This window comes from Sinocyclocheilus grahami, unplaced genomic scaffold, assembly GCF_001515645.1.
Source record: "Sinocyclocheilus grahami isolate Dianchi unplaced genomic scaffold, SAMN03320097.WGS_v1.1 scaffold640.1, whole genome shotgun sequence".
NCBI lineage: Eukaryota > Metazoa > Chordata > Actinopteri > Cypriniformes > Cyprinidae > Sinocyclocheilus > Sinocyclocheilus grahami.
This window is the reverse complement of record NW_015505819.1, coordinates 408,760-423,399: the sequence shown is the minus strand read 5'-3', so window position 1 is coordinate 423,399 and position 14,640 is coordinate 408,760. Positions and strand designations below refer to the sequence as shown.

The following is a 14,640-nucleotide window of genomic DNA, read 5'->3' as shown; positions in this document are numbered from 1 at the left end:
TTCATGCTGTTAAACCAGTTCATCTTAAATTATTCTTTGTCTGATTCATTCTAATGAATCGTTCATCCTAAGATGAAGATTTTAATAGTCTGATTCATTTTAGTGAATTGTTTTTTTCTAAATGGTTCTGTGTCTCATTTGTAGAGTTGGAAAGTTCAGTTCATTCTAGTATATCAATTCTTTCTTATCTGTTCTCTCTCTCATTGAGTTTGAAAGTCTGATTCATTCTAGTGTATCGTTTAGTCCTAAATGGTTCTTTCTCTCATATGTAGATTTAAAAGAACGATTTCATTCAAGTGAATCGCTTTGTTACAATTGTTTCTTTATCTTTTAGTTGGAAAGTCTGATTCATTTTTGTAAATCAGTTCAAAAAAGCTCCCAAAAGGCTGTTTCTCTAATGAATTAGTTTATTCTGTTGAATCAGTTCCTCCAAAACCTTCTACCATGTAGTTGTAAAGTCTGATTTATTCTACTGAATCAGTTCATCCTAAATGGTTCTCTCTCTCATACTGTATGCAGAGTTGGAAAGTCCAATTCATTCTAATGAATCAATTCGTCTTAAAAATTCCTCTCTCGCATACTGTACCTAGAGGTGGAAAATTTGATTCATTCAAATGAATCGGCTCGTCTTAAATGGAGTTGAACTGATTCATTAGAATGAATCAGAATTTATATGTAAAAAAAAAATACAGAATAAATAATGATCAGTGTTGGGGAAAGTTACTTTTAAAAGTAATGCATTACAATATTGCGTTACTCCATAAAAAAGTAACTAATTACTAGTTACTTTTTATGGAAAGTAATGCGTTACGTTACTTTTGCGTTACTTTTTAAATCTGGACAGGGCTCGCTTGTTTGTTTTTAAAATAAAAAAGTTCTGTTTTTGGCAAATATAAAAGCGCTTTCACACCAAAAGTGAAATGAATACGCCTCAGGCTGAAGGGAAAGTAAATTTACGTCTGTACAGTATAATGCAGAAGAAGAAATTTCAACACACTTAAAAAAGACAATAAAAAAAGACACACAAATGTTTGTCTAGAGTAATTATAGTTATTAGTACGGTTTTTGAAAAAGTAACTCAGATATTCTCTTGTAAATTAAAAAGTAATGCGTTACTTTACTAGTTACTTGAAAAAAGTAATCTGATTACATAACTCGCGTTACTTGTAATGCGTTACCCCCAACACTGATAATGATATCACTGATTGAAGTCTCTGTTCTGCCTAAATGAATTACCATTTGTGTGTAAATGTGGTCCTCCTCCATATGTAACTTAGAATTGATGATAATCAAGTTTGTAATAATTCTCATTTGCACACCCTTGATAATTATTCCATAATTAAGTGTGTTTATCAAAGGTAAACTGCATACTTTATAAAACTATAAACGTTATTCTGCATTCTGACATCTGTGCATCCCACAGATGCAATATATGAAACCAATTTATTCAAAAACAGTCCCTGGTTTTGTTATATCATGAGAAAGTTCCATATTTAAAAAGAAACTCGCTTGTAACTTTCAAACTAGTTTCCCTAACATTTTTTTTATCACTGTAGAATATAATATCAAATAAACAGCACATATCAAATCAATAGCTGCGAGTGATAGCGAATGTTTGGAAGTTAGTTTATATTACAAACAACAGGCATCTCATCTCATCATTAACTTCTGAAATCCGAGGCAGTTTAGCGGACGTTCCCATGTAGCATCATGCTAAGGCTCGCTGCGCCTCCTGATTAATTTCACAGTCGTTGTGATGCAGGGGAGCAAGGGACGCACTGGCAAGCTTGATTAGACACAACGTGTACAGATGTTCCTCAAAGCTTCAAAGGGAGATCCTCACTGAGAGCTGTTATTGTGGATGGGGATGTGCTGGTGACTGGTGATGATTTCCTGGATGTCTTGGATGGTTGGTCTTGGAACAACATTGATGCACATAAACATAGTTATATTACTAACCTAAGTCAAAGTATAAACTCAAGAAGTGATACAGTAGTTAGAAAACTGCTGTATGGATTAATTTCATGCTACCTTACTGTTCATTTTGGAGCTTGAAAGTTTTGGACCCCATTGAGTTAGACTAAAAACTTCTGAAGCTTTCTTCAAAATATCTTCTTTTGAGTTCTTTTGAGTTGAACTATTTAAAGAGGTGGCGGTATGATATGATATGATATTTTCCAACTCAGTGATTCTGATTATTTAGGTTTTTCTGACATGTTGGTGTTATATCTTTCACTTGGATGTTATAAGCTGCACAGAGTAAATACAGATGGATAAAACAAAAACGATGTCCGTCTTCATTGTTGCAAAGCAACAAAATGTGATTATTTTAAAGGGAGTGATTCTTTTCTAAACCCACTGTAGATCCTATAAGTATCCTACGAAAACTTACTAGTAAGATCGAACATATTCATACAAATTAGCCAGCAATTCCCCAAAACGTCAAACAGTTAAAAAAAATAAATAAAAATTCTATGAGACTGTGTCGTGAGCTCTGCAGAAGCAAAAAAAAAGAAAGCCATACGAGTTTATAACGACATGAAGATCAGTATTATTATTATTAATTATTACACGGCTCTGTGGAATACTTGATTCTGATTGGTGAATCGTGCCATCCAGCGGTAATAATTCTCATTTGCACACCCTTGATAATTATTCCATAATTAAGTGTGTTTATCAAAGGTAAACTGCATACTTTATAAAACTATAAACGTTATTCTGCATTCTGACATCTGTGCATCCCACAGATGCAATATATGAAACCAATTTATTCAAAAACAGTCCCTGGTTTTGTTATATCATGAGAAAGTTCCATATTTAAAAAGAAACTCGCTTGTAACTTTCAAACTAGTTTCCCTAACATTTTTTTTATCACTGTAGAATATAATATCAAATAAACAGCACATATCAAATCAATAGCTGCGAGTGATAGCGAATGTTTGGAAGTTAGTTTATATTACAAACAACAGGCATCTCATCTCATCATTAACTTCTGAAATCCGAGGCAGTTTAGCGGACGTTCCCATGTAGCATCATGCTAAGGCTCGCTGCGCCTCCTGATTAATTTCACAGTCGTTGTGATGCAGGGGAGCAAGGGACGCACTGGCAAGCTTGATTAGACACAACGTGTACAGATGTTCCTCAAAGCTTCAAAGGGAGATCCTCACTGAGAGCTGTTATTGTGGATGGGGATGTGCTGGTGACTGGTGATGATTTCCTGGATGTCTTGGATGGTTGGTCTTGGAACAACATTGATGCACATAAACATAGTTATATTACTAACCTAAGTCAAAGTATAAACTCAAGAAGTGATACAGTAGTTAGAAAACTGCTGTATGGATTAATTTCATGCTACCTTACTGTTCATTTTGGAGCTTGAAAGTTTTGGACCCCATTGAGTTAGACTAAAAACTTCTGAAGCTTTCTTCAAAATATCTTCTTTTGAGTTCTTTTGAGTTGAACTATTTAAAGAGGTGGCGGTATGATATGATATGATATTTTCCAACTCAGTGATTCTGATTATTTAGGTTTTTCTGACATGTTGGTGTTATATCTTTCACTTGGATGTTATAAGCTGCACAGAGTAAATACAGATGGATAAAACAAAAACGATGTCCGTCTTCATTGTTGCAAAGCAACAAAATGTGATTATTTTAAAGGGAGTGATTCTTTTCTAAACCCACTGTAGATCCTATAAGTATCCTACGAAAACTTACTAGTAAGATCGAACATATTCATACAAATTAGCCAGCAATTCCCCAAAACGTCAAACAGTTAAAAAAAATAAATAAAAATTCTATGAGACTGTGTCGTGAGCTCTGCAGAAGCAAAAAAAAAGAAAGCCATACGAGTTTATAACGACATGAAGATCAGTATTATTATTATTAATTATTACACGGCTCTGTGGAATACTTGATTCTGATTGGTGAATCGTGCCATCCAGCGGTATGTTATTCCCAGATAACAACCGCCAAATTGAATAACACACCGCTCATCCGGGTACTACAAGTTATCTTGACCGGTACTACTTATATGCTTAACGAGTCACTCCGCTATCGTTGACTGTCTGGCGCCATATTGTGACAGAAAACACTTAACCACCGCGTGTTACAATGGAAGACTTCAGCATTAATTTCAACATATATGGTAAAAACAAATCTTTTTAGCCATGTAATAAGCGGGATAATGTACATCCAGCCGGTTGTTATCTCAGAATAAACCCCAACAGGGTGATCAGGATCCCGACACGACGCATACTTACTTAAGACTAAAACTAATAGTTGTCAATTAAATTAAGCCGAATAAAATAAAATTTAATTTCCGGAATGAGTAAATGACAGATTTTTCATTTTTGCATGAACTATTGCTTTAAGTCAAACCCCAAGCTCTGATTGGTTGATACGGGAATGTTGTTCCAGGAAGTTCAACTTGGTGAAATCATAAGCTGGGCTCGATACCACATATATATTGCGAAAAGCAGTGTTTGTGAGGTGTAGCATGTCTGAATTGACTATCCTGTGAGGCCACAGCTGAGGAGTTGAAGTGTAGGCCATGTGACAGTCCCAGAATGGTGGATGTAGTACATCTGAATTCACTACACACATACTACAGTATATAGAGCATACTTTTTAATGGTCGCAAAGGAAGTTTCTGATCCTACTCAGACAGTGTGTGTTTGTTTTGGGTTTTTCAATACAGACCTAAGTAGCAGATCTTCAGGAGAACATCAAGTTCTCTCTTGAGGACGACCAGCAGGAACTGATTTTGTTCCTGATATTTAGTTTCAAGCATAACTGGTGTTAATGTGTGTCTCAGATTCCACGATACAGCTGATGAAGGGTCTGTATGTGTAGCACTGCAGGCGCTGAGCGTGTGTTGTGGTGTGTACGGATGTGTAATGTAGTGCTGTGAAGAGTCAGAGTTGGGTGCTTCACACTCAGGGAGGCGTGTTATTGACTGCTGCTCTCACTCTCACACTGCTCTGAGATCAGCAGGTAGTGGAATAAAGCTTCTGGTCAACACAGTCTGCTCAGTGAACACAGAGCTTAAACCTTTATGAGCTGCTCACTGAGAGACCACAACGTGTTACATGAGTGAAATCATAGCAGGAAAAAATAAACATTAAAAAGGGATGAATAATAAAACAATAGTCAAAATACTTTGTTGATTTAGTGTGCAACTGTACAGGAGAGAATATTATTAAGGCTTTATTTTATTTCATTTATTTAATTTGTTTCACTGATTATATGAATATAAAACTAAAACTGTTAAAATCATTATCAGTAATTGAAAAAAATCTGAAAATGTTGCCTTGGCAAAGCTTTAATATATTTTAATTTGAAGTACTACTCCTAAACTGAAATTAAATTAAATGAATGCTATATGTAAATATTTAACAACAACAACAACAAAATTACAGCACAAGCATCTAAAACGTTACTAAGTAGTAATAGTAATACTTTACTATTACAAAGAAAACTGAAAATATAAAAAGATCATTAATACTTCCTATAATATTATATAAATAATACTAAAATAACACTGATAAGGATGAGTAAATGGTAACTAACCAAAAATTGTATTTATTTATTTATGTTTTAAGATATTTGGTCTAACAGCAATTTAATGATTTTTAAATAATCATTGTGATTATATATAATTTTTATATCCTTATATAACTTTTATCATATAATATAATATATTAATTTATATATTTTTATATTTCTATACAATTATACAAAAATGAAATAAGTAGCCTACAAATAATGAATATTCAAAACAAATAATTAATAAACTAATATATAGACAAATATTTATTATCTAGTAGGCTATTTATTATTACTTTTGTTATTATTATTATTAGGCCTACATGTATTTATTTATTTATTTATTTTACGTGCAGAATTCCTCATTTGTTTCATTCTTAAAATGTTAAAAAAATATTTGGTCTAACAGCGGGGAAATTATTGCAAAATTAAAAATGTTCATTGCCGTTTCATTGCTGTCAGAGCTCATCAGCTGCGGCACTCTTGGCGAGCTTCTCCGTCAATCAAAATTAAGCGCTGCAGCTCAGCCTCAGCACGACAAATTACCAATCCTACTACGACACAGGCGCATCTCATTAATATGCATTAGGGTTTGCTGGCGTCACACGCTCATCCTCCAATGGCTAAGCTTCTTTAGTAGATTTCATGTACATGAAAGCAAATGACAATACATAAATACTGAAATCAATAAATATAATACATATTCAAAGAATTTATTAATAAAGTTGTATTTATAAAAAAAAATGCAGGACTAAATTTATATCGCATTATACACATGTATTTATTTAACATACAGAACTACTCATTTAATTCATTATTGATTATTAAAAAAAATGGTCCTCTATTTGTTTCTTAGGCTTCAAAAAATGGCTTTTTAATATTAATTCATGGCTATCCAATGGCGAAGGCTTAGCTCATGAATATTAATAAGCATGCCTTCGCCGTAGTAGCGTCGGCGGATTCGCAGACCGGCCAGGCCGGCCGCGCCAGAGAGAGAGAGAGAGAGAGAGAGAGAGAGAGAGAGAGAGAGAGAGAGAGAAGCCGCGCAGGTCCCCGCGATGCCAGTCGGATCTTCAGCCGCCCGGTTCACCCCGTGAGAAGGAAGGGAGAGGACACATTAAAAGAGCCCTTTTCCCCACCTCAACCACAGACTCTCTGTCTGAAACGGGCAGGAGAAACAAAAGCAGACGTCGTTAAATTGGAGTAAAGCGCGTCCTCCGGTGCAGCGCAGCTATAAGAGGATTGCTGTATCCCAAGAACTGCAGCGCCGCGTGAAGTGTGTTTAGACGGGGACAATGTCATTGTCAGGGAAAGAAAATAGCACTAGCCCTCATGCCAATTACGTGGGACCGTACCGCTTGGAAAAGACCCTCGGGAAAGGACAGACAGGTTTGTGCTTTCGGGCATTTCAGCTGTATAATGCATTGCGTTATGATCTCCATAAGAGAGAGCAGCCTGTGTCCGGTGGGCTGATATTGTGTGGTTGTGTATATTGTGAGGTGCATATGCTGTTGGATGCATGTGCCATTGATTTGTTTCGGTGTTCAGTAAGATTGTAACAATGTGTCTCTGCATCCTTCAGCAGCTCGGGTGTGTTGCTTGCAGCACTGGGATCTGAATGCGCGCTCAGGAACTTGTGCGCTTGAGTTTTACATGATGCATTGGTGCATTTATGCAGAAGTGCTAAGAACTACCTGCCCGATAGCTTGAACTTTTCTCAGAATAGGGTCTCACCACCATTCACACCTTCGGCTTTTCATTAGCATGTGGCCATAAGGGTTTACAGGAGTATGATGGCAACATCTGAAACTGATCATTCACAAATTACTGCTGTACTTTTTGGTTTTGACGCTAGATATCGATCATTTGCGAATTTATACATAATCCAGATATGGTTGTGTTACATATATATTTAAGTTTTTTTTTTTACTTGCAAATGTAGTATTAAATATGAAATAAAATGTTTTTTAATATATAATAATTTTTAATATCTGCATTTATTTGTGTTTTATATATTACAAATTATATATATAATTAAAGAAAAAGCTTTTGTATAATATCATATAAAATATGACTGTAAATGTGAAGTGAGCATGTGCCGGGGTGGCAGTATCACTGCAAGGAGAAAGTGATGCAACACTTTATTGCTGTTTCGGCCCATCTGCCATCCCTGAATATTACAATAGCAGTGATTTTCTTGCAACCTCTCCACCAGAAGATGCTTAGCACATGTTTTTGGGAAGATGATTGTGCGGATTTTTGGGTTGACTGTCTAGTCTTCTTGAGCTGATGTTAAAAGGCTGATTGGTAGGATTTTATATATGGTCTGATTGCTTAAAAATGGTGGTTCGATCAGTGGCGTTTTTGTCATAGTTGTTCTGCTATTAATGGGAACATGAGATTGTATGTTTTCTGATAATAAGATTAGGCAGTCGGATCAAAGTTCAGATCCTCTGTGTGAAGTCAGAGCCTTTTATTGCATGTATTATTTTCATTTATGGATCTTTTTAATTTAGTAACAAGCATTTAGACACTTCAGCCACATTTAACATCTATGAAGTGAAAACACCTTAATGATGTATTTATGTCTTATAAACGCACATCTTTTCACATCTCAAGACATTAACTGATGGACTGGAGTGGTGTGGATTGCTTGTGATGTTTTTATCAGCTGTTTGGACTCTCATTCTGACGGCACCCATTCACTGCAGAGGATCCAGTGGTGAGCAAGTGATGGAATGATGCATTTCTACAAACTGGTGAAGGAACAAATCTACAGGATGGCCTGAGAGTGAACCATTTCTTTAAATAATGAGAGTTTTGTTATAACACGAAGATATTCAGAACTTTGAAAGTGTCCGAATATCTTTCAGCCACTGTAAACCGATCTCCGTTTCACTGAATTCCCTGGCGGCAGCTGAAATGCGTAATCCGCGCACATGCACGGCCTACAGGAATCAGCTTGTTCCTCATAGATCACACAGTAGTATGTCAACTACCGCTTTCCTTTGTTAGTCTGCATGTCTGCCACCTGTCTGCTTAATCAGATCAGCACGACGGGCACATTTGCGATGCATCTAATGCGTCTGACTGTTACCACTATGCCTTTTTTTTCCTCAGATATTTGACGGCCAAGCTTAGTCCTGCTTAGCTCACTATCCAGGTATCATCCAAGAGTCTGAAGACGGATGGCCAGTGATTGTTGGCTTCCTGATGCCAGCTCTGTGTTTTATTTATAGTGTAAAGCAGAAGGCCGGGGTTGATCTAGGCGTCCTGGGCAATGCCATGTTCATTATGTGATTAGGATCTGACACAAACACACGTGTGTTTGTAATCCCTCATGGTAAGACTCTGGCTCACACATGCTTTCACGTGGACCGGAGACTCGACGGACCACACGTAGAAGGGAGGAGGTGAAGTAAAGGTCAAATTTTGAAGTCAGAAGAGCCTCTGGTTTCTTGTTGCTTGGGAGTTCCTCGGTCTGAGTTAAAAATGCTGGTTTAAGACTGTGGCACGGCTTATTTTAACTGCAGCTTCTAATTGTATAAAGAGCATAATTTCATATCTGCTGCTGTTGTGTAAAGACTGGGGGTGGAATCGTGTGATTTGCTACAATGACGCAGCTCCATTACAAGTTGTATATTTCCACTTCCCTTCACTGATCTAATACAGGACGCTTGCAATAGGTTTATGGAAGATGCTTATCGAGAACGGTTGCCCGTGTATGGCTGACTGAATGGCAAACCTGGACGTGCTCAGACTGAGTTTGTGAACATTTTCAATCATTCAGGACATTGTAAATATCATGTAAAATGTATTTGTAAAATTTGAAATGAAATATATATTTTTAAATGAAATATTATCTTATTATTAATAATATATTTAATTATAATTATAAATGGTACATTTAATATAAATATTCAATTTGATTAAAATGTTTGTGTGTGTGTATGTGTATATATATATATATATATCTTTTTTTTTTTGAAGAAATATTAATATGTTCTAACCATTTTTGGATCATCTGGGAGGTCTCTCTATCTGTAACGTTTTCAGTCATTCAGTTAATTTAATATATCTTTAAATATAATATCTAACATTAATAGTACATTTAATTGAGTATTTAATTTCATTTTTCCAGACATTTTGCTGATCATCTAAAGGTCTCTATCTGTAATTGTAGTTTTTATTATTATTATTTGCTGCTATTTAGGGTGCTACAGTTTCTGGCTTTGTGTGTCATTGGTATTTTAGGACGAAATAGGAAATTTGTTGTTGTTGTTGCTGTGTTTTGGTCACAGATGGGATGACAACACGCTCGGTTTTGGCATCATTGCTGGATTTTTAACAGTTTCCACAGTAGCGAGGCACAATAAGGCAATCAGGGTGTTTGTTCTCCTTATCACTGAAATCTGAGCTGCTCTGAACTCTTCCGATTCGACAGAGCAATTGTGCTTTTAACTTCCTCCTTTGTGTGTTTTGTGGGCAATAATGGCTAGCATGTTTAGTTGTGTTTTCTAGCTCAAGATTTTTTTTTTTTACTGTATCTCTTCAGTGTAGTGAGCTTAGGTTGTTTAGTGTGACGGGTCAAATACTGTTTCACTATTTTTATTCTAAAGGAGTCATAGTTTTATGTCTCCTTTAGACTTCTTTAGACTCCTCTCAGATTGGAACAAGGCTTGTTTTTGCCTGTGGCAAAGTCTGCGTGAGTCTCCTGACTCATTCATTCATTATGTGAACATTACGCCTGGCCTTCGGCTGCAAGACGGATGACTTCATGATGGTCAGAACAGTTTCTTAAGCAGACGAATTGACGTTCTGAATCTCTCAAGGATTGAAACAAGCTTCAAGCTTCACAACCCAGAGCAGTTGGTTGGCCTTTCACCACTTTTTTTAAACAAAACGCATCAGTTTTTCTCTCAACTATTAACCTTGTGTGTTTTGACCGTATTAGCAGCACAATCAGACGCGAAAGAGACATTTTAATCGTCCACGATCAAAAATCATGATATCGGACACCCCTATCACAGACCTTCCAGAATATTCCATACATAAATAATGTATACAGAGAATAGCTTATATACGGCATACTACAGAAATTATACAAGGTTTATAGTAGCATGCAGTTCTGAACGTAGACCATTTCTACACTGCAAACGAGCAACAGCTTCATTGAATATAACGGAAGCATTCTCTTAAATAATCACAACCTCTCCACCAAATGTGCCCTTGTGCCTAATGTTGCAAATTTGCAAATGCAGAAAAATCAAATATAGGCTAATCACAAGCCCGTTTCTGGCCTGCAGCGAGTGAATGAGTGTTTATATGCCCGTAGCATGAAAATTCAACTGAGATCTCTCAAAAACATATTGCCTCGCTGTTTTACATCAGCTGCAGAGAAAGAGTGCAAACTGCCAACGGCATTGATGTTTTTGTCCGAGTCGATTTCTGAATGATAGTTATGAATTGCTGACTGAGAACCGTTTGTCAAGATCTTCATTCATCATTTATGCAGTGCCTCTTATAGCGGTTAAAACAGCCGTTCACCTAAAAATTCAAATCTGAACCTCTGTGACTTTCTTTCTTTTTCCGTACAATGGAAGTGGATGGGGACTGGAGCTGTCAAGCTCCAAAAAGCACCTTAAAAGTATCTTGCACACTACTTTCCAAGTCTATTCTGTGTTTGGGTGAAGAAATAGTCACACAAGGTTTGAATGAGCAGATGATCGATTTTTGAATTTGAGGTGCGCTGTCTCTTTAAATGTGCTTTTCGTTTTGTGCAGTTGGGTTTGTTGGGCAGACTTTATTGAGCTCTGTTTGGGGTGTAACCCGGCGTATCGGAGGCTGCTGTTTTGTCGTCAGGTTTTTGACAAGTGGAAAAGCCCTGAAATTGTCACAGAATGATGGGGCCGCTACGCTCAATTTTCCTTCAATTCTAAACGCTATCAGAGATTTTCTGTTTTCTTGGGCTCCCGTCGACTGATACGCATCTGTGCTGTCTCTCTGTTTACATGCATGATACATTGTCAAGCGAATTTGATAAACAACATAATCAGGCTCGCTGTGTGCCGTTTAACATGGAATCGTGTTATTTTGATTGATTCTCAAACATCACCAGAGTTGGATGCTCAAACATACTTTGCAGAAAACTCTATCTGTTCCAGTCATATGATGAAAAAATGTCCTCGTGCTCCGATATACATCCACTGCTGTTTCTTTAAGAAATTAATTCAACAAGGATGCATTAAGTTGATCAAAAGTGACAGTAAAGACATTTATAATGTTACAGAAGATTTCTATACATAAAAAAAAAAAATCAAAGAATCCTGAAAAATAAAGGTTTCCACAAAAATGTCAACATATTATTTTCAACATTGATAATAATCTGAAATGTTTCTTGAGCAGCAGATCAGCATATTAGACTGATTTCTGAAGGATCATGTGACACTGAAGACTGGAGTAATAATGCTGGAAATTCAGCTTTGATCAAAGCAATAAATTAGATTTTAAAACATTAAAATAGAAAACGCTTATTTTAAATTGTAGTAATATTTTGCAAAATTACAGATTTTACTGTATTTTTTATTAAATATACACAGCCTTGATATGCTTAAGAGAAGTTTTGAACAGTAGTATGGCTGCAGTTTAATTAATTAAAAATGAAGTTAAATTTAAATAAATGTATAGTACATGTATTCAATTAAAAAATGTATAGACCTTAATAAAATAACCATAATTTACAAATACAACCAATATTAATTTTTAAGTAACTAATTCATCCATTTTTTCTGACGGTTTCATAGAACAATTAACAAAACAGCAGTTTTGTTCAGCGAAATTATGAATCTCTGGCTTGAGAGAAGAACACATATTTTAATTTTATTGCTGAAGTGTTCTCATATGCGAGTACACTTGCTCAAGAACAGGAACTTCCTCTCTTTTTATCTAAACAAAGTGATGCTAGTGTATTATATTTGGCTGTTTTGCATCTGTGGCTCTCAGATGATTTAAGCAGGATTTTGTGCCTCTGAGTTTGAGATACTGGAATCTAATTGCTGCTCAATACTGCACAATAGTGGAGAGCAGGGCAATTTCTCAAACTAACTTTTATTTGATTTGATTTATATTTTTTTAATACTCCAATGAGTACCTCTCAGTTTCTGTCTAGACACATACTATTAAGTATTTTATTATTTGTTTTAAATATTTATTGGCCAGTTAATTGAAAACAGATTTTGTGACAACATGCCCCAATAGGTTGTCACAATGGAACATGCCATTGAACAACGTATTATAGACTTTTTAGTAGGGCTGAACGATTAATTGCATTTGCGATAATATCGCGATATGAAAAAATTCAATGATTTTTCAGTCGCAGAGGCTGTGATTACACGGTCACGTGACAGTCGAGAGTAAAGAGGTGTGTTCGACTTGAAGATCAGATCGGTGTATGACATCAAAGCACGGCGAGTGAGAGAAAGCATAAGGAGACGTCCGCGCTCTTATAGCTATCGCAGTACTTTGATGACACACACTAGTGATGGGAAGTTCGGTTCTTTTCCGCGAACCGGTTCTTTCGGACAGTTCGATTCAATAAACTGGTTGAAAAAACCGGTTCACCGGTTCTTTTACGCTCGACGTAATGACGTAATGGCGTCAAGTCTATCGCGGGTTTAACACATTCAAATATAAAGTCTGTAATCATAACATCAGTCAATTAAAACATCATAATCTGATACGTTTCTTACAATTTGGATTTTTGTATCTAAAGCATCAACACATATACAGGCAGTGATCTGCAAACTAGGATGTTTTACAGTTATGACGTCAATAAATTAGTCTTGATCAGCGCAGAAACTATGCTCCACTTACTATGTATAATCCATTACGGTTTATTTGTAATTAAGTAAACTTAAGTTTCGCCGGATTGCCCTTCATTCAAGTCTTCGGTTTACCCGCGCTCATAACATTAGCACAGAATCAGTTGTCCAAAATAACCAGTTCGGTTCAGACGTACTGTGTCAAAAGGACGTAACTTAGAATGGGAGATGGATCGGTTTGTGAAAGCGAAGAGAAAAGCCATAGATGAAGTCGCACAGGCAGGTGCTGGTCATTTAAAAGCTAAATGCAGAAAATATGACAAGGCATATCTTGCTCTCGGCTTCACTCACTGTGTCTATACCGTGCGCTACAGTTGTGCATCGCGCCACAACAGCTCTACACTGACGCGACAAAGTGACCGGTGCAAATCATTTTAATTTTGTGTCAGTACGTCATAAATAGAGCAAGGCATCAGTTTAATGTCGGGTTTTGTCGTGCCGCGCTGCATCCAGTGTACACAGCGTCACTGATTATAATGGGTTCTACTGTATTTTGCCGCTCGCGTCCGGTGTTGACACGGTGTTTAATGTTGTTGGTGAGGAGGAAAGCCTGTGTGTGTCCTATGCCTTAGCGGGCAGCAAGAAACCCACAAAAAGTAAATAAATAACAGGGAGAGAATAATAATAAGTTATTCTCTCTATGCTATTTTTCAATGTTTCAAGTGATGCAGGTGTTTTTTTTCCCTGTAGGTTTTTTAAATGAAAAAAAACATTAATTTTTCATAATGTTTAGTGAAATTATTTGGTAGTCTGAGGGGGGCGCAACCAAAAAAGTTTGGGAACCACTGGTCTAAAGTTAACAGACAGTGTTTAAAAAGTGCAGTGCACATGTTTACATATGTTTATTACAGTGACTTTGAATGACCTAAAGTAGTGTGGTAAAGCAACAGATTTGTTTTTATATTTCTGCAATCTACTTTAGTTTCTGTGATTTGTTACTGACTTTCATATTAATGTTTACACCAGGCTTATTTGTCAGTGCTTTGTTGTCATAATTATTACATGCTTACAAGGTTGGAAGTTCAACAAATCAGTCAATATACTGTGATTGTAGTTGTTAAATAAAAATGTCATTCATATCATTTCATGCATCACCTAATTTCATCGTAACATATAGGCCTGGCCTACAGAAAAAAACATTTATGTTTAATCTAATAGTGTGTTGGTCATACTATACAATGATTTATAGCTTGTCTTTGTTGAATAATACAGAA

General features: G+C 36.2%; 1 protein-coding gene across 1 annotated transcript in view; it reads left to right on the top strand.

The window, feature by feature from the left end:
- The first annotated feature begins 6,570 nt into the window (after window positions 1-6,570).
- Window positions 6,571-14,640, top strand: part of LOC107558308 (serine/threonine-protein kinase BRSK2-like) — a 239,582-nt gene continuing 231,512 nt past the window's right edge. Inside the window, exon 1 of the mRNA XM_016241958.1 lies at window positions 6,571-6,935. Coding sequence (XP_016097444.1) covers window positions 6,842-6,935 — 94 coding nt within the window. The 5' untranslated portion in view covers window positions 6,571-6,841. The remainder of the gene's footprint in view (window positions 6,936-14,640) is intronic.